The sequence below is a fragment of the Chaetodon auriga genome, chromosome 24 (assembly GCF_051107435.1).
Source record: "Chaetodon auriga isolate fChaAug3 chromosome 24, fChaAug3.hap1, whole genome shotgun sequence".
In the NCBI taxonomy this organism is placed as follows: Eukaryota; Metazoa; Chordata; class Actinopteri; order Chaetodontiformes; family Chaetodontidae; genus Chaetodon; species Chaetodon auriga.
The window spans coordinates 12,252,200-12,270,738 of record NC_135097.1 but is presented as its reverse complement, the minus strand read 5'-3'; the positions used below and the strand labels follow the sequence as shown (position 1 = coordinate 12,270,738).

Here is an 18,539-nt window from a genome sequence, read left to right as displayed (position 1 = left end):
CGCTTTATTACTTGTACATCAGTCTCAGATGACCCCTTCGTTCCCAACAGAGTGCCCAACATACAACATCGGAAAAATGATCTAATTGAATCCACGTTCAGGCCGTGAAGCCTGATAAGTTTTGAGAAATCTTCTCTTATTTCTTCCTTTTGTCATCATCATGGTGACGATGTGGTCATTTGAGACAGCATTGTTTTTTATTTTTTTTAGCACTGTGGGTGTATTAGCCATGGTAGGCTCTGCTAACTTAGTGGTTGTCATCTGCTTTGATTTTAAAGTTCATTTGATCATCATTAATGCTTTGAAGTTTGGGCTTTTATACTTGTTACCCCCCCTCTCCAATTCTCCTTCTCCCCTTTCTGTCCTTCCCTAATTTCCCTCATTCCGTGTCTTTTATCTCCGTCTGAGCTCTTGTCCCTCTGGATCTGAAGTCACAGTTTCTCGCCGCCTCCTTTGTTTTCTTTTTTCCAGCTTCCTTATTTTCCTCCTTGTCTTTTATTTTAATCTTTCTTCTCCTTCTTTTTCCACTCCCTCTCTCTCTAAGGAGATTAGGAAGACTTGTGATGGAATATTAACTCTTAGTGGCACTATATGGTCCCTGTACTCGCCTCTTAATAGGCTTACACATACACAAAAATATCGACACACACACACACACACACACACACACACACACACACACAAGCTTACACATACATATCACACATGCTCAAACTCTTGCCACACACTGGGTTTTCCAGTGAGTACAGTTATTTTTCCACCACTAGCCTCACTAATCCCTGTCAGAAAGAGTGTGTGTTTCTCTCAGCTCTGTGTTTGTTTTCTGTGTTATTAGCAGCTGTTTGGTTGACCTCTATAAATGTCCATCTCTCTCTCATTGCTCAGTCCTCTGCTGTCTCTTGTGCCGTCTCTCTGTCTCTCTCTGGTACCACTCTCCCCTGTCGCTCACTGTGTTTGTGTCCCTGTGTGGATAAAGTCAAGTTGGAGCTATCCGTAATGTGCAGAGCTCTGTAGCCTGTAGCAGCCTTGCTGATTAAGAGAGGGTTCAGGAAGTAGCCAGTGTTGTTTTCCTGAAGTAATTTAATAAAATACTGTTTGTTACAGATAAAGTTTAGATTGCGGGAAAGGAAAGGAAGGATCTTGACATGCAGGTCAGATCTATGAAACTGAGCTCAGAGGTCAGTGATCAGTCAACAGGACAGTGGAAACAGCTTTATTTCCTGTCAAACATCTACGTTTACGGTGTTGATGATGCATTCTTCCAATACGTAAACCTGCTGGTGAGGCAAATGAGCTGACCTGTGAAATACTGGGCTGTCTTCACTCACTATGCGGTGGTTTGCTGTTTTGTTGCTTTGCACATTTCTGTTAAATTGGTAACCTGACTTTGTCCACATGTAATTTGTCTCCAGTGTGTTTTCACTCTTTCTAGCTGTTATAAAAATGTGTGTTAAAGTTGGTCTTTTGTCCTCCGGCTTTTGAGCCAGGAAGATTTCATGTGAAAAGATGAAGGCACATGAACACAATCAGCCTTTGATAGAGTTATTTCTCTCGATTAACCACGATGAAGCAACATCAGCAGCAAAAAAGACCAACTTTACTTCGTTGTTCAAGTCCTTTTGGTCTGTGTTTTCTGTCTCTTTTTGTCTGTACTTCCTCTGTTCTTCCACTTGTTTCTCTTCTCTCTGCTCTGCTCCCCACCCCACCCCCCTTACTGTGTTTGATAAGTGCTGCTTCTAACCATGCTCCACCTCACCTCCCCGCCCACCCACACACAAACCCTGCCGGTGTGTGTGACTGTGTGTTTGTGTCGTATGTATGTTTGATTGTGTGACTTGGTCACTTGTGTGTGTGTGTGTGTGTGTGCGCACATTGGGCGGGGCACTCCTCCTCCCTCCTCCCAGCCTAAACACTCCGGGCTCCCGCGCCTCCACTGCCTCAGCTGCTGCCGTCCTCTCCTCCTCCTCCTCGCGTCCCCGCCACCACAAGTCCCTGTCTTCCTCCAATCATCCATGCCCCTCTGACCTGCACGCACCACGGCCCAGGCAAGTCTCTCACTCACGTCACTGACTCACACACACACACACACACAAACACACATACAGATACTCACAGCTCCCTCAGCCCCTTTCATATCGTCCTTTCCACAAGAACGTGACGGACAAAAAGGAAAAAGGAGAGATGAAGTGATTAATTGGCTCTGATACCTTTCACCACCACTAGATCAAAGGGACAGCACCAGTTTTTTTTTTTTTTCTGTCTACCTTTTATTCACTCAGTGATAAATCCTGGCACACAGCAGTGACCTGGTTGGCAATATTCCCCCAAAATCATGAAATCCATCAGAGGTGTATTTTCCTCCCCAAAGAGTTGGTGTTTTATTTAACACAATAACCACCTCACACACACATTAACATGAGCAAAGGTAACACGTTTTGCTAACTTCAAAAGTTTACTCTCAAATATTTCATACGTTTTTGGTTTGAAATTGTTTTATAATCACCTAAAATCACTTTCTAAGGTACTTAAATATTAAGAAAGATAAAATGCACTGATCAAACCAAAGACAAGTTGAGACGTCTATACCTTCTTATGTCCTCCGTTTTTGAATGATGGGAAGTAAATGTACAACTTTCGAAACACGTGCCGTTTATATCTGCTGTTAAACTCCTTCACTTAATTTTTTTTTTCCTCTTGGCAAACCAGAACCAGGAAATAAAGCTTTAGTGCGACCGCAAGTAGACACAAGAAATAGCTTGTTGAGTTCAATTGTGTCATGTTCTTGAACAAAGTGGTGCTGTTTTGAATATCTGCCCATATATGTTAAGTATATTTACCACTATAACATCACCACACTGAGATGTCCAACATTTCTAACACCAGTTACCATAGACTGACCAGTTACTTAGCAACAGCCAGGAAGTAGATTATGGAGCTCAGAAAGCTGCACAAGCTAAACTTGGTGTGGTGACACTGACATATTTTGTCTTTGGCCGATCAGTCACTCTCAAACCTCAGATTTACCCAGTGGACCTTAACTGAAGTCAGTCAGAGCTTTGAGAACAAGATGAGCAGGTTTTTTCACTCTGCTGTGCCTCTGCCAGACCAAATGCTTTTTAACTTGTTTTGTTTCCTGGCAGCACAAAGAAAAACAAAAAAAACAAAGAAATTCAGAGAAGTGACATTTATGGACCAGCAGGGATTAGGTTTGCACACGCAGAGGTCTCAGTAGTTAATAAAGTGTGTGCAGACCAGCCCTTTATATGCTGGCTGGCTTGATACTGAGGTGTGCTGTACATACAAGGAGTAGAATAAGTAAAACAAGTTGAATGAAGTGACATTTTCTCCAAACTTGTCGTTGACATTGCAGGATAAAAGTCTTAGATGCTGTCATCTTATGCATTTAATTTCATTTAAGGAGCAACCTAAAGCTCGTGGAAAGGTCAAAAGCTTGAAAGTATAGTGAGAGTCTGCGTCAAATGTTGCTGTCTGGACGTACAACATCATCATGCTGATTATTAAAAGTGGCAATTTCTAATTTATGCAAATAAGAGCCTCAAATGAAATGTTTACAGTGTTGGCATGCTCAGGCTGGATGATGTGGCAAAAATATGACCACAATAATTATGTCCATATTGATAAACATCAGTATTTATCATGACATGTAATCAGATAACACTGCCAGTTTGAAGAGCGTCCTCGGGTTCATTAGTTAAACTTTAGGGTATTTAGTATCATAAAAAATAGAACAACAGAATGAAAACATTTAACCGTGCTTTAGAATATATTCTGCAATTGATAGAAAAAGAGAAGTAGTGAATAACATCTAAATGTAAACATGTAACTTTGCAGATATGCTTTATCTGCCTTAACAAAACAATACAAGTTAGTTTGGCTTGTAACTTATTAAGAGAATGGCGTGGTTGCAGGGATGGCCGCGTAAAACAAACTGAGTGCGGATTAAGTGGCAGCAGCAAATTTCTGCAGGCCGAGCGGCCGAAGACGCCACAATTCAGCACGCTTGTGTTCTGCTTGTTCAACAGCTGTTTGATAAATTGATCGAAAACATCCAAAGCTTTTTATCACTCCGTCCTACTTCATGGAAAGATGTTCTTCCTCTACATCGATGGATAGTCAACAGTAATTACAATTGTCCAAATCATAAATACCCCAAAGAAGTGCTAGTGAAGGAAAAAAGCACATTACTCAGCATGTTAAATGACTAATAATAGACCATAATATTGAATTAAGTTTTCTTTAGGCACATACACACATAGACATACATACAGTCTCATAAAATGCCTCCAATCAACAAAACTACAGTTTCAAACCGTCCCTGTAGTATCGACTGTTGCATAAACTTGCCTCTCTGAGCCTCACTCACCTGCATAGTCTACCTGCGCTGGTGGGATACGCAGGTGAGTGACAAAAGAAAAAAAAAAAAGTTCAGTGCTCTGTTAGATTGTGTTATTGGAAAAGACATTTTGAGGAAGTACTCTGGGGAGAACCAGACAAAATGCACATGAAACCGTTGTGTTGACGCATGTTTGTGTGAAAATGTGTCTGTAGAAATGTCATATTTGGTTTTCTGACAAGCTGTGTTTGTGGATAAGAGGATTTTCCCTGGCTTGTTCTGTGTAACAAAGTGGAGTCCCTTTTAAGTTCCCCATAGCCTCTGTTGCTCAAAGGTTGTTAAGTGCTCTCTCATACAGTTTTAATGTGCTATGTAAACCTCCGTTAAGTTGCCTGGGAAAACCCTGCCTTCATCTATGAAGCGATAACGTGACTGTCACACTGAACGAATGAAGTGAAGAAATGACCTGACCGTGGCCTGTTGGTCATTTGTGTGAACTCTGTGTGTGCGTGTTTGCTTTCTAGGTGCTTGGTTTGTGTGTGTTGCTTTGTTGTCAAGCTCGCCTGCTTGACTGTGTCTGTTTCAAGGGCTACTTTGATATTTTGAGTTTCAGTCCTCTTTTTTTCCCCCCCTGCCCGCCATGTGTCACAACACAGGGTGGAAAGTCTGTGAATATGTTCCTCAGCTACCTGAAACACCGTCTGAGGCAGGACTGATATGCCATTTGCACAGACAGAGACCCCCACCCTTTCACCCTTTTTGTGACAGTTGTCTAGTGATAAAAGCCCCCCCCCTCCCCCTCCAAATGTCAGGCTAAAATTCCAGCTGAGCAAATGTCAAGGTGGCCCTCTGGCTGTATGTAGTTTTGTCTGCTCTATGTTGAAGTCTCGTTCTGTTGCATGCGTCGTTCAGCAGTGAGCTTGGGCTGTTCAGAACCTGGTTGGGAACGCTGGAGAGAAGGTACCGCTCCAACACATAGACTGTATCCTGACTGAGGAACAGGCACCTTTTCTCACAACATAGTCTGTGCCCCAAAGCCCCATCCATTCCTGTTTTTATCCAGCAGTCCCCCAAATACCATTCTCATAACTTTACATGACTTTTAACAGCCTCCAGGAGGATCACTGCGAGAAGCATTCATGTACAGTAACGAAGCAAGCACATTTGGATAAAGTAGAGGGTGCAGGCTACTATATGCAAATCAAGTATGCCTAGCATGAAAATCAGCCAGCTGCAGCATGACAACACATCCACCTGCATCCACCACATCTCACTCTAAAACACACCTTCTTTAGATAGTCTGTCACTACTGTTTTCCTAAAATCTCTAAGTGAGAATAAATGCTTTCATATGTGGAAACCCCCCCCCCCCAAAAATCAACAGTCATCTTCATAGCTATAATATGTCACTCTGACCCCCCCGCTTAGCTGCCTGATCCAGCCTTTCTTTCCTTGCATCTCTATCCATAGGAGAGATGTGTGTTTGTGTGTTTTAGGTGTGTTTTGTCCTCCGTGCACAACTTGAACTCATCCACAGCAAATGAAGGAATGTGTTGAAGCTGTTCATCACACCCTCTTTATTTTTGAATTGCATTAAACTGCATGAGACTGCTTTTTCAATCCCTCGACAACGCATGTAGTCCTTAAAACACTCATAATTACAGTTATTCAGCTACTCATCTGTAGAGGGTGAAAAATAGCCTTTTGCCGTATAATGTGCATTTAATAGTAATAATAAGCAGTGGGAACTACAAGATTACACATTGTGTCCCTGTGGTAGGTAATGTTATTTCCCATAGTAGCAGACACAAACCAGACGCTGGAACGTTACACTACAGATTAGCAGTGACAGCGAGTGTCTTAACGTATCAGTTGTAAGTTGTTCAAAAAAAAAAAAAAATAGGTAAAAACAATCTGTTACTGACTAAATGTCTCATCTTAAAAGAGAGAGACAGTGAATTTGGCAAGTGAGAGACATAAAATGCTTTTTTGTTAACTGGTTTAATGGTGGGTGAAGCACTGACATGGATGCGGCAGTAAATGGAGCTCATCCTATTTATGAAGTCCTCCACCTGCAACATTTGTGCTGTGATGTCATATCCCAGTCCCATTGCAGCCCCCTACAGTGGATTGTCTGTTTGTCCTGAGTATGCTATTTATTCTGTATTTCTCACTCTCTGTATTTGCCTGTCTTGTCTTTCTGAGTGTGTGCTTTGTGCGTGTGCTTTTGCCTTTCTTGTTTGTTGTGTTTGCCATCTGCTGCAGATGTACTAGTGCCTCACACTGGCATGGAGGGTGCACACACACACATGCTTACAAAGCAGATGCAAGCTTTTTTAGCTCAGTGGTTAGTTACAGTCTGCAAGTGTTTGTGTGTCTTTGTCTGTGTCAGTGTGTGTGTGTGTGCGTGTGTGCGTGTGAGAAGGAGAGCTGGAGGTTTGTGGTGCTTTGCCCTACGGCCAAGGAAAGCGGATTAACTGCGGGTGTGCGTGTGTGTGTGTGTGTTGGTGTGTCACCGACCTGACATGGCCCTAAATATTGAGTTGGCTGAGTTATGGGATTATGTGAAACATCAGGGCGAGCAGATGTCAATGAGACATAGATACTTGTATGACCTTACACTGAGGTAAGTAGCACATCAGAAGGAAGTGATTTTCTTCCATTAGTGTTTGTCTAACTGAATGTTCCTCTCCCGCACCCCCTTTCTTCGCTCCCACCCACTCCTGTTATACCTGTCTTTCTGCTCCTCTCCTCCTCCACTTCCTGTTCCTCACTTTGTTCATCTGCCTCTTGTCTCCTTTCCTCTCTCATGCTTTCTTTTGCCTTCTCTTGTCTCCTGTCCAATCTCCGTCACCCTGGATTCTTCATTTGCACCTCCTCGTCTCTGCCTCTTCTCTCATCACACCTTCCAAACTCTTATATCCTTCTCCAATCTTTTCGCACCTCTCTCGTCTTCTTCACATCCACCTCTCTGCTTGTGTACACCCTCCTCTCCTCTGTACCGCCTTTTCTTTACCACCCCTCCCTCCTTTTCTCTCCTCTTTCCTCCCACCCTTCCTCTATAGCGCCCCACCTCAGCGGGCGCCCGGTGCCTCCCCATCTGCCCACAACATCAGCAGCGCTGCCGTGTCAGACCGTCCCAACTTCTCCCGAGGGGTGGGCATCCGCAGCACATTCCATGCAGGCCAGCAGCGGGGAGCCCGGGACCAGCAGGGCTCTGCCTACCCCGGCGGGCCTGCATCCCCATCACTGTCACATGGCAACAGCCAGGCCCGGAGGACACACGGCGCCACGGGGATTTTCAGCAAGTTCACATCCAAGTTTGTACGCAGGTGAGTGAAAAGAGAGGCAAGAGCGTGGGAACATGGGGAGGGCGGATAGTTAAAATGATAGTGTGTAGTTGCTGTGTTAATGTGCAAGAGAAAGGAAGCAGAGAGGACAGCAGAAGAAGAAACTTTGTAGCGTAGTGAATGCAAAGCAGTTGTGGGAGCAGTTGTTCTGCTGAAGCACAGTTTGAAGCTTTTTCTGAGTATTGAGGTTTCAGCCTGAAACAGAAAATGACTAGGTTGACATTACAAGTCATTTCATGTGCTCATTTCCTCTCGGGAACGACGTACTGTACGTCCATGTCATCACTGGTTTTCAGAGTATTTCTTTAAAGAGGCTGGGCTCGTCTCATCCCTATCACTAGACCAGTGCTGATCTGTCACTGCTGAGAGTAGAAAGGGAAGGGAAAGGGAACAGCTGTGTCTTCTCTATAATTTTGTTTGGAGCAGCGGTGACTGAGGAGTAATTTTGGTTTTGGTTCCACGTCTGGCCCAGTTTTTATCTCGGTCCTCTGGTGCAGGTTGCAGCGCTAAAACTGCTCTCATGGGTACCTGGTTACAGTGAAAGCTAAATTTGTTTTATTTAGGTTTTTTTTTTTCCCCTTTTCTCTGGAAGCGGAGTCGAACTTTGATCCAACTCCGCTGTGTAAATACAGAGAGCTGAGTACAGCTCTTTGTGGTTATGAAAGTGGAAGGAAAAGATTGGAGGGAAGAACCTGTCGAGTAACACAGTGTCTACCAAACTCTTAGACAACAGGGTCTCGTGATGAATGGACTGATGGTTCTACTTGCTGATTTTGTCTTTTTGACAAAAAAAGTAGAATAAAAATAGAATTTGATATAAATGAGACTTCATGCCAGTAGAGTGCACAGTAAGATTTATACTTCATCCCATAAAAACCCCCAAAACATGCCAAAAGCAATAATGCGGTACTCGATACTGTTTGTCAGATAGTTCACGAAATAGTCAATATTTGATGTAAATCATGCATGAAGGGTGATGGAGTCTATATGCAGCTGAGTCAGACAGAGAGAGGAGTGAAAGAGGAGACGTGGGGAGGAGCAGCGAGGCTGGCTGGCACACTGGAGTCAGAGTGGAAGACGTGGAGGAGAGGAAGTGACGGGAAGTCAGGGTTTAAAGGTGGCAGAGACTGAGGGAGGAAGGTCCACGTGAGCAGCAGGAGACAGAGAAGCTCGGAGCGTGGAGGGCTGAAGGGAGGAAGACTGAATGACTGTACAGCTGTATTTCTGAGGATCTGTTAGCTTACAAAGACATTGAGAATGATCGAGTGTCTCGCCTGTGTGTGTGTGTGTGTGTGTGTGTGTGTGTGTGTGTGTGTGTGTGTGTGTGTGTGTGTGTGTGTGTGTGTGTGTGTGTAAGAGGCAAAGGTACAAGCACAGCCACTCTCTAGGCCTCCCACTCAGAGATACTGTAGCTCCGTGGCGACAGTATCCATGGTTACACCGGAGATATCACTTTTCCCTCAACTATAAATACCAGTAGAGGGGACACCTTGACACACATGCATACACGCACGCACACACACACGCACACAACTTGCCATGGTGGTAGGAACTTAGAGGTGGTGGAGACAGAGAGATTGTATTGCATTTGTACAGTTTGACTAAACACACACCACATACACACATGCGCGCGCACACACACACACACACGTACATATATATATATATATATATACATATACATATATGCGCTGAAGTGGTGTGTTTTATATTCGTATCATATAACCTCACCTCTGCACTTTCCTGCTTGGTCTGCAGAGTGATATTTCTTCTGTCCTTCAAACACATCGGTGTGTGTGTGTGTGTGTGTGTGTGTGTGTGTGTGTGTGTGTGTGTGTGTGCGTGTGTGCGTGTGTGCGTGTGTGCGTGTAAGGAGATTAAGTTTCTCAATGTGTGTTAAAGATTAAGTTGTTGCTTAACCTGTGCTTTTTCATTTGAAACGTGTGTCTGTGTAAGAGGTGCTTTTCTCTCCGTGTCATGTTTGAACTTTTTACCACACAAACGCTTGTTTTCAGGGTCACTCTGGAGCGCTCTGTGTGTGGAGCAGCGCTTCAGTTCATGTTTGGGGTCTGGGGGGGAGGGGGGTGACTGTGTTCAAACAGGGTCTCTTAATGGAATTTTCCCACTGAACTCATTAAATCCCTCTAAGGTGCTCTGGTGTGTTTTTTAATAATGCCTGTTCACACATTCACACCAGTAATTCCCACATTTAATCACATTCGGATTGAACGTTGACAGCAGTAACACTGATAACCTTCTTTTGTTTCTTTTGTTTTGGGTTATTTAATGACGGTCATGCTTGCTGCTTCAATCCCAAGTGAGCCTGTTGGACTTTTATTTATTTGCTACTCAGAGGGCAGCTTGTCTTTTACAGGAAAGTCATAAATCTATGTTTTATACATACGTTTGTTTCTCTTTCTTTCTTTATCCCTCTTTTGTTTTTGTAGAAATCTCTCGTTCAGGTTTCCGAGAAGGTAGGCAACATCCCCAATGCTAAATATATAACCCCTTTACATATATATCCGTATATTCTCTTCTTCATATATATTTTACATATATATATATATATATATATTTCCTCCCCTTTTGGTGTTTCGTGCAGCTTTTTGTTGAAATCTTCCTTTTGTGCCTTGAGCCTTATTACTTCTCCTCCTTTTTTCTGTGGTTGGCCCCTTTTTTTGAGCCTTCTGGTTTTGAGTGCCGTGTTTTGGCCCATTTTTCTTTATTTTTCACTAACCCCCCCCCCTCACCCAGCCACCCACTCACTTAACTCACTCACTCCATCATCATGCAGCACAGTAACACCTCACCCCACTTCCTCTTCGTCCCTCCATTGTCCCTCCCACCTCATTCTCATCCCCTTTTCCACTGATTTAGCAGGTACAGTGTATGTGCGCCCATATCGCCCTGTAGCGTCCCAGATTTAGGTCGAGTCTTAATGGTGCGATAGATCAAGCTACTCCCTTCTCACTCTTAACCCTTTCTGAGCTCCAGACGCAGGAAATGTTGTTCTTATTTTGATCTGAATGGAGATCGTCCTCTTCACATCTTAAAAACTGGCGAGGTAACGCTGTAGTCCTTCACTAATTTCCTCATTTCCAGAAGCAAATGAGAAAAGTGGCACAGGGCTAAGAGGTTTTTTTTTGTTTTTATGGCGTTATGAGCAGGTGTTTTGCTGTGTCACTTTGCTCAGAATTGTTTAATGTTGCTAACCATTATACAAGCTAACGCCACTTACCAAACCATCACCCATCTCACCTCTCTGCTTTTATCAGTTCGGTCACAAACCTCGGGTTATCATGAGCCGTAGAGGGCTGGAGTTGTGTTTTCACTGCTCGGTGCAAGTTCTGATGATCTCACAGGGGGAGGAAGTCATTTATTCTAAAGTCCCTGGCTGTAGTTGGTAGTTGTTGAAGGAGGGAGAGAGGAGGAGAGGACCCAGGAGGGAGGGGGCTGCAGTGTTTCTCAGGCTGCACTCTTTTCTGGAGGCTGCACTCTTCCTTTCTTTCATCGCTCTGTTCTCACTCTGGCACTGGCTCTCTAACAGCAGCAGCAACAGAACTGGATGGCTTTGACCTACTCTGGCTGGAAAAGACCTTTTATGCTGTGGACACACACACACACACACACACACACACACACACAAATGACACTTCACGCACATATATATGTATTTCCACACTGACACAACATTAACTTAAAGCACATGTTCATGCTAAACACACACTGACATGTTGAACATCTCTATATGAACCTGCTTCAACACACATTTCAACACCACGTTTGTCTCACACACTTGCTTTTGAGTGTGTTGGCTGCTTTTAGCCAGCAGGTAGAGCAATCTTCCTTTAATCTGGAGCATTGCTCCACCTGGTGGTTAGAAGCTGAACTACATTTTTAGTATCACAGTGTTCATGATGAACTACCTTTCAGTTTTCCCATACAAGCAGCAATGCCTTTGAGCTATTTAAGGACTCTCATAAATTATTAAGGTTGAGATATGAGAGGGAGAAATAATGACTCTGCCTTAAAGTACATGCGTAACTGTGGGAAATGGGTTTTTATGTGTGTGAATATATGACTCTGTTAGATGTGTTTACGTGGCAGTGAAAGTTTTCAATAACCAGACAAGTGAGATATATTTGGGTTCAAGTAACCATCTTACCAGTCCATTGTTCTCCCTTGATCCCACAGTGCGCCTCCTCTGGGAGCCATTTTGCATCCCTTCATATTTAGCTAAATCATACACAGCATGCCACATCGCACAGAAGACTTCATTTTACATTGTTGACCAATTTTTTATTTTATTTTTTTTTAAAGAAATCCTTTGTGTAACTTTTTTCCACTTGTCATTTCGCATGTGTTGTGTTTTTAATCATGTTTCTGTTGCAGGAGGTGTTTTAGGTGATGTTTTGTGGTTATTATTTTAATGGGGTTAAAACAGGAATGCTGTCTTCTCCCCCAGCAGAATGAATCTAAGCCCATGAACTGTTGAATTTGTCCTGTGTGTCACTTTCCTTCATTGTCTGCATGTTTTTTGTCGTCGTCTCTGTGTTTCTTTGTTATTGTCTGCCGTCTCACTTCAGTTTATGTGTTTTCTGTCTTGTCTGCTTAGTTGAGTGTATGTGTGTGTGTGTGGTACGTGTGTGTGTTATAAAGGCTGTAGTTACAGCCTTGTTTTCAAAGAATGTGTGTGTGTGTGTGTGTGTGTGTGTGTGTGTGTGTGTGTGTGTGTGTGTATGTGTGTATGTGTGTTTTAAACAGCCTGTGTCTAGGTCCAGTGTCACTAATACAGATTTTAACGCAGTGCTGGGATCAGCGATGCTCCTAACTTCCTTCAGCCGCAGACTCGCCCTCATCATGCCGACTGTTCCGTTCTGAACCTTCCTGATCCGAGTTGTTCCATCTCACGTTTTGTCCCCATCATTCCATTTTTCTGGAATCCCATCCATGACAAACCATCCCAGTCCGCTCCACCTTGCTGGAAATCTTTGAATACTAAAATGAACCACTGCGTTTTCATGGCCGTCGCCTTCCTCTGATCCCTCCTGCAGCTGCGAGGTCCAACTTCAGCCTGGTTGCAATGCACATGTTTCTAAATTAAATCGGGTTGCACCAGACAAGCTGGAGCTTAGCTGTTACAAAATATTAGCACCTTTCACCTGGCTGGTGTAGCTGTGTAGTTAACTGCACAAACTGAAACACACATTTGCCAACATTTGTCTCCTTAAACTGTTATTTTTGGAAGCTCTGTTATAACTCCTGATACTACAGTGACATCCTGTTCACACAATTGATTGCTTTTGTGATTGGACAGCGCTAGAGATGTCTCCTAACAACCAATTTCCTCATTACTAGGCCGCTACTAGCTAAAAAATTCCTTTATGTTTCCTAGTAGTGACAAAGAAATGAGCACCTAAATGTAGGGATGGTTCATGAGTCGATGGTGCAGCTTTCAACCCGTTGAACACTCCTGATGCCTCTTCAGTGAGGAGCTGGCACCGGGAGCTGCATCGTGAGCTGTGACGTCCTCGGGCGGCTCTGGATTTAAATCTGAGCAGGTGGAGCGGAAATTAGACGTGTGGCACGCTCGATGAGGTCGGATTGGAACGTTCGGTCGGGCATGGCGAGCAGCGCGACTGCGTTCAGCCGGCTGAGTTACTTTCTGTTTAAGAGTCCAATTGTTGCTCCTCAAGAAGACTAAACTTGTGTTGATTTTTTTCGAGGAGTCCGTATGAGGGAGAGGGTCGGGATGAGGGGAGCAGGTGAGATACAGAACAGCCCGAAAAACCCAAAACCCTACAAACCCCCAGACTCTAGCACAACCGCCTGCCAATCAGTAGCCTGGAGCCAATCAGTAGATGATCTCAGAGCTTGTTGTGAATGTCTGGGAGCGGGGGGCCGAGCTGGGATGTAATTGGTTGGTGATGGTGATAATGGCTTGACCAATCAGGGGACGGGATATTAGCAGTGAATGGTAGCATCCCAGAGAGCGAGAGCGCCGGTGTGGAGGTTGACCTGCATGGTGGTGTGTGTGTGAGTGTGTGTGTGATGGGAAACCAGAATCAAAGTACCCAAATGTGTGTTTGTGTGCAAACTTGACTTCACAGTATCGCACGCACACACATCTAAATCCCCTCACACTGTAGCAGCCTGACATGTGCACACACAAACACACACAGGGGTACTTAAAAGAAATTTTGCTTTTTGTCTTCATTCATTTCCACGACCTCATCATCTCCCTCTTCCTCTCGATCATTCCTCCATCTCTCCTTCCTCCTCCCCTCCTTTTTTTTGTCTCTACTTTTTAAACAATTCTCACACTTTTCTTCTCTTTGCTTATCTCGTCTTCCTTTCCTGTCCTCTCCCCGCCCTTCTCCCCCCTCCTTTCCTGTCCCTCGCCTGCTCTCTCATCTTGTCATCTGTCCTTTCTTTCTTCTCCTCCTCTCTTCCTCCACCTCTCTCCTTCTCCTCCGCCCTCCCATCCCTCACCCAGGTCAATGCTGAGCAGTACAGTGGACAAGTCGGAGAAGACGTCCGGTGGTGTTCTGTCCTCTTCTTCCAACAACGATGAGAACAACTCCTCACCAGGATCTGGTAACACTGGTATGTGGTCTGCTCTCACAGGCCGAAATTCTTGGTGCTTGCTGCAGTGTCTTTTGAGCAAAGTGGAAAGATCCGATAAAGATCAAGGGCCCAACAGCGCAGACTGTTGAGACCTGAGAACTGACCTTGAGATGAACTTTTGCTGCTTCTGGCTTCTCAAATCTGGATTTGAGATTTGCTTCCTCTGTTTAACATCATGGTACAGTGAATAGCTTTGGGCTTCAGACAGTGAGTTTTCACTCTGTTTCTACCACTTTTTGACATTTTATTGATTAAAAGAAACATGTTGAAGAGTGAAAAGCTTACATCACAACTAAAGATGCACAGATCAGGTTTGAATTCAGCCCAGTACTGACCTTAATATGCAGACTCTCACCGCTCTCTCTCCCCCTCAGGTGGCACCGGCACCCCTCCGGCCATCGCCAGCCAGAAGGACTCGGCCAAGCCGCGCTCGCTTCGCTTCACCTGGTCCATGAAGACCACGTCGTCCATGGAGCCCATGGAGATGATGCGCGAGATCCGCAAGGTGCTCGACTCCAACAGCTGCGAGTACGAGCTGCGCGAGCGCTACATGCTGCTGTGCATGTCGGGCAACCCGGCCCGCGACGACTTCGTCCAGTGGGAGATGGAGGTGTGCAAGCTGCCGCGGCTCTCCCTCAACGGCGTGCGCTTCAAGCGGATCTCAGGCACGTCCATCGCCTTCAAGAACATTGCCTCAAAGATTGCCAACGAGCTCAAACTGTGAGTGCGGAGGAGCGACGAGATTAAGAGGTGGAGGTGGGAGGGTGGAGGGGCTGATAGCGAGGATGACGATGATGCTGTGCGCGTGGTGGGGGCACTCTGGAGGTCAGGAGGTAAGCTAAAGGGTGGGATCACTTTAAAAATAACCCGATTGTTGTCTGGACAGAGGTCTGGAGTTGGGGCTCTCTGAGACTAGAAAATGTTACTTTCTAGAGGTTTTGTTCCTTAAGTTCCCGAGGCCCCGTCATTAGAAACGCTGAGTCGGTTTCCTCTCAGTTGTGAAGTACTTATAGACCGAGGTCTTCTCTCTTCCCTGCTGTTTTATTTTTCTTTTCTTTTGTCACGTTCTACTTAGACGTTCCACTCTTCTGCATGTCCGATCTGCTCTCTCTGTTTTTTAGAAGTCACACTTTGATCACTTCGACTACTCACGTCACCTCTTCCTGCTATTTATTCAGTTTTTCTGCACGGTTCTGCTGCCGGGTCTCTTTGGGTTGGGGGGAGAAGCCGGGTAGAGAAGTCGGTTTGGATGGAGGACGAGGAGGTTGCTGGAAAACAACTTTCTGCTTTCTCCTTGAGTCTCTAACGTGGGGAGGAATGACAGGAAGTTCGGAGCCTTATTTTGCTGGAAAACTCGAGGTTTGAGTTTTGATTGAATTTGTTCTGATTGTCCTCCAAAACTGAATGGACTCCAGCTGAGCCAGGACTTTGGTTGCTGAAGCCCACCGGCTCACACACACTCACACACACACATACACACACACAGATGGACTTTGGATGGACGGACTCTGCTGTTCTTGGTTAAAGGACCCTCTCCACCCTCCACCCGCCCGCACAAACCTCCCCTCCTGCCCCCAAAATGAACTTTGAAAAATCCACCTGATCCATCCTTCCTCCACCTCCCTCCTCCCCTCACGCTCTCTCTCTCACACACACACACACACACACACACACACACATACACACAGTGACACTTCACCACCCCCTCCCTGTAATTTCAAACTGAACTCAGCACAAACACATCCATCTTTCTCGCCTCTTCACTCCCTTTTTCCTCCTTATTTTTATTCATTTCTCTCACGGCATCAAGTCCAAGGAGGCCAGTGTAACTTGATGTCGTCATCGATTGTTCAGGCTTCGAGTCTGTACTTTATTTTTTTTTTTCTTAAGTTTCTTTTATGGCTTTTAAAAGAGTTGTGCACTGGAAAAGAGGGGCCTGGGGAGGGAAGGACAGTTCACGGATGGGGCTGTTGATGGATTTTATGTTGCCTTTCTTTATAGAGTTAAATTTGGGGTTTGTTTTTGTTGCGTATGTCAGCACATAAATGCTCAAATGATTGATTTGTACTTTTTTTTTTTTTTTTGGTTAAAGTTGGTATCGCTTCGGTTGGCATCACGCCTTCATATCAAGAATGTCAACCCTGAACCGACGCGTATCTGGTCCCCCTTCTTCTTTTCTTTTTTGTCCCACAGAGCAAACCCACAGAAAAGGTGTCTTAGGAGTATGTAACAAACAGTATGTGTGTGTGTGTGTGTGTGCGTGAGTGTGTGTGAGTGTATTACAATGATCACTGGGGAAAAACAAAAAAAAAGAATTGACGAGGACGAACGGTGAATTATTTTCTTCTTCCTTTGATTTGATAATATATTTTTGTGTAGTTGGAAATTTTGGGCTTGTACAGATTTGGATTTGGGGCAGGGGGGGGGGATTGGACAGGGTGTGAAGGATCATGATGGATCATATCATTGCTGCCTTTTCAGTATAGTGCACCTTTAACACGCACACGCGCACACACACGCACGCACACCGCTCATAGTGTATTAAACATAAAAAAAAAGGCCCAAACGCGAACAGGAGTCATCCATGTATTATTTAACGATGTTGATGGTGGTGGTGACGACTGCTGCTCGTTCATCTGTGGCCTTTTTTTTTTTTTTCCCTTTCTCTTCCATCTGTTTGTTTTTATTTTGAAAGGCCTTATCGGTCCAGAATGGCTTGAAGCAGAGACAGAAAGACTTCTTCGTCGAAACGTTTCTCATATCCGAGCACATGTTCGCGTTCAAAACCACAGACCAGAAGAAGCCGCTTCCTGTCTCACTCTCTTTGCGTCGAGGCACCAGTTTGGCGACGCAGAGGAAACACACACACACACACACACTCGGGGGTTAGAGAAAGGGGGCGATGGGGACGACGCTGGGTCCCGTCAGCTGGTTGTACTTAACTTAACACCTTTCTTTCTTTCTATCTATCATGATGACACACTGTCGTTTTATTATTTCTTTCAGTTTTTAATATGTCAGATTTTTCTTTAAAAGTTGATCATTGTATTAAGGTGCTGGGTATTGGATTCTAATTATTATTCTGGCTGTTGCTGTTATATTATCTCTTTCAGGGTTGATTTTATTTTACATTATTTCGTTTTACATTGCTGTAATTTACATTGATTTTAAATGTGTTTTGAGCAAACTGTAACTGTAGTGGTGGGTTTGGGGTTGGGAGGGGTGAACAGCTCCTGAAAAATGTATTGTTTGTTTTTTTTGTGCAAAGACAAAATGATGAAAAATTACAATGATAGTAATAAAAACAATGATATAATGATAGTCTGCCTCTGAAATCCCTTATGTGAAAAAGCAAGATACATGTTTTAAGTCAAATCAGCTATTTGATACTCTCTTCCAGGACGCCCTCAGCAGCCCCGTAGTTGACAGAATGTCTCTACAAGGTCCCTTTAACAGCTGTAGAGTGTGAAGAAATCAGGGGTTTTCTCATTCGCTAGCATGCTTTGATTAAATATTTAGTGTTAAATGTCACAGATTTTAAGCATCGAGACAAAATATGCATGACAACTGCAATCGCTCAGTACATAAGATTTTTATGTATTGGTGCCATGAAACCACCAATCAGGGAGCCCAAATCTTCAAACATGCTGCTGTTTGAGAACCAGATGGTGTTGCTCCACATGAGCAGAAGGGGGCGCTGTGAGAGAAAAGCAGTTAACTTGCAACTTCCTGTGCAGGTGTGAGGTCTGTGTGGAAATTTGATCTGGGTCACTCTGAGGTGTTTGAGGAGTACTCTTTAGGATTGTTGCACCAGTTATATGTATGTATATTTGTGTATTTTTGTTTTCTTTTCAGACTCATATCTCACATGTGCACTGACCCAACAGGTAACACTACAGACTTCTGGTACTGCAGAAAATCTTAGACTGTTGTGTCCAATCAGAAACCTTCACAGGCAAAGAAGCAACAGTCCTGCTCACGGTTCATCACTTGTTCTGTGTTTTACCTGATGAGTGTGTGTGTGACCTGTCAGCTCCATGTTCCCAGAGGACACAGCCAGACTGCACGTTAACTTCATTATTCTTTGTCTAGACAGCGAGACACCAGCCAACACTGATGCCAAATAACACTGCCCCGTCCCCAGTTCTATCGGCTTTTCGCAAACTATGAGGAATAAGCTGTGATGTAAAATGGAAACTGTGCGGGGGG

General features: G+C 44.4%; 1 protein-coding gene across 14 annotated transcripts in view; it reads left to right on the top strand.

The window, feature by feature from the left end:
* mark2b (MAP/microtubule affinity-regulating kinase 2b) overlaps positions 1-17,651 on the top strand; it is a 52,743-nt gene extending 35,092 nt beyond the window's left edge. For 5 of the 14 annotated variants that reach the window (XM_076724300.1, XM_076724307.1, XM_076724305.1 and 2 more), the window contains exons 16-21: positions 1,905-2,045; positions 7,419-7,685; positions 10,151-10,177; positions 13,430-13,468; positions 14,200-14,309; positions 14,705-17,651. In XM_076724300.1, the coding sequence (XP_076580415.1) occupies positions 1,905-2,045; positions 7,419-7,685; positions 10,151-10,177; positions 13,430-13,468; positions 14,200-14,309; positions 14,705-15,054 (934 nt within the window). In that variant the 3' untranslated portion in view covers positions 15,055-17,651. The remainder of the gene's footprint in view (positions 1-1,904; positions 2,046-7,418; positions 7,686-10,150; positions 10,178-13,429; positions 13,469-14,199; positions 14,310-14,704) is intronic. The other 9 variants (XM_076724312.1, XM_076724311.1, XM_076724301.1 and 6 more) reach the window with 8 other exon arrangements.
* The last annotated feature ends 888 nt before the right edge of the window (positions 17,652-18,539 follow it).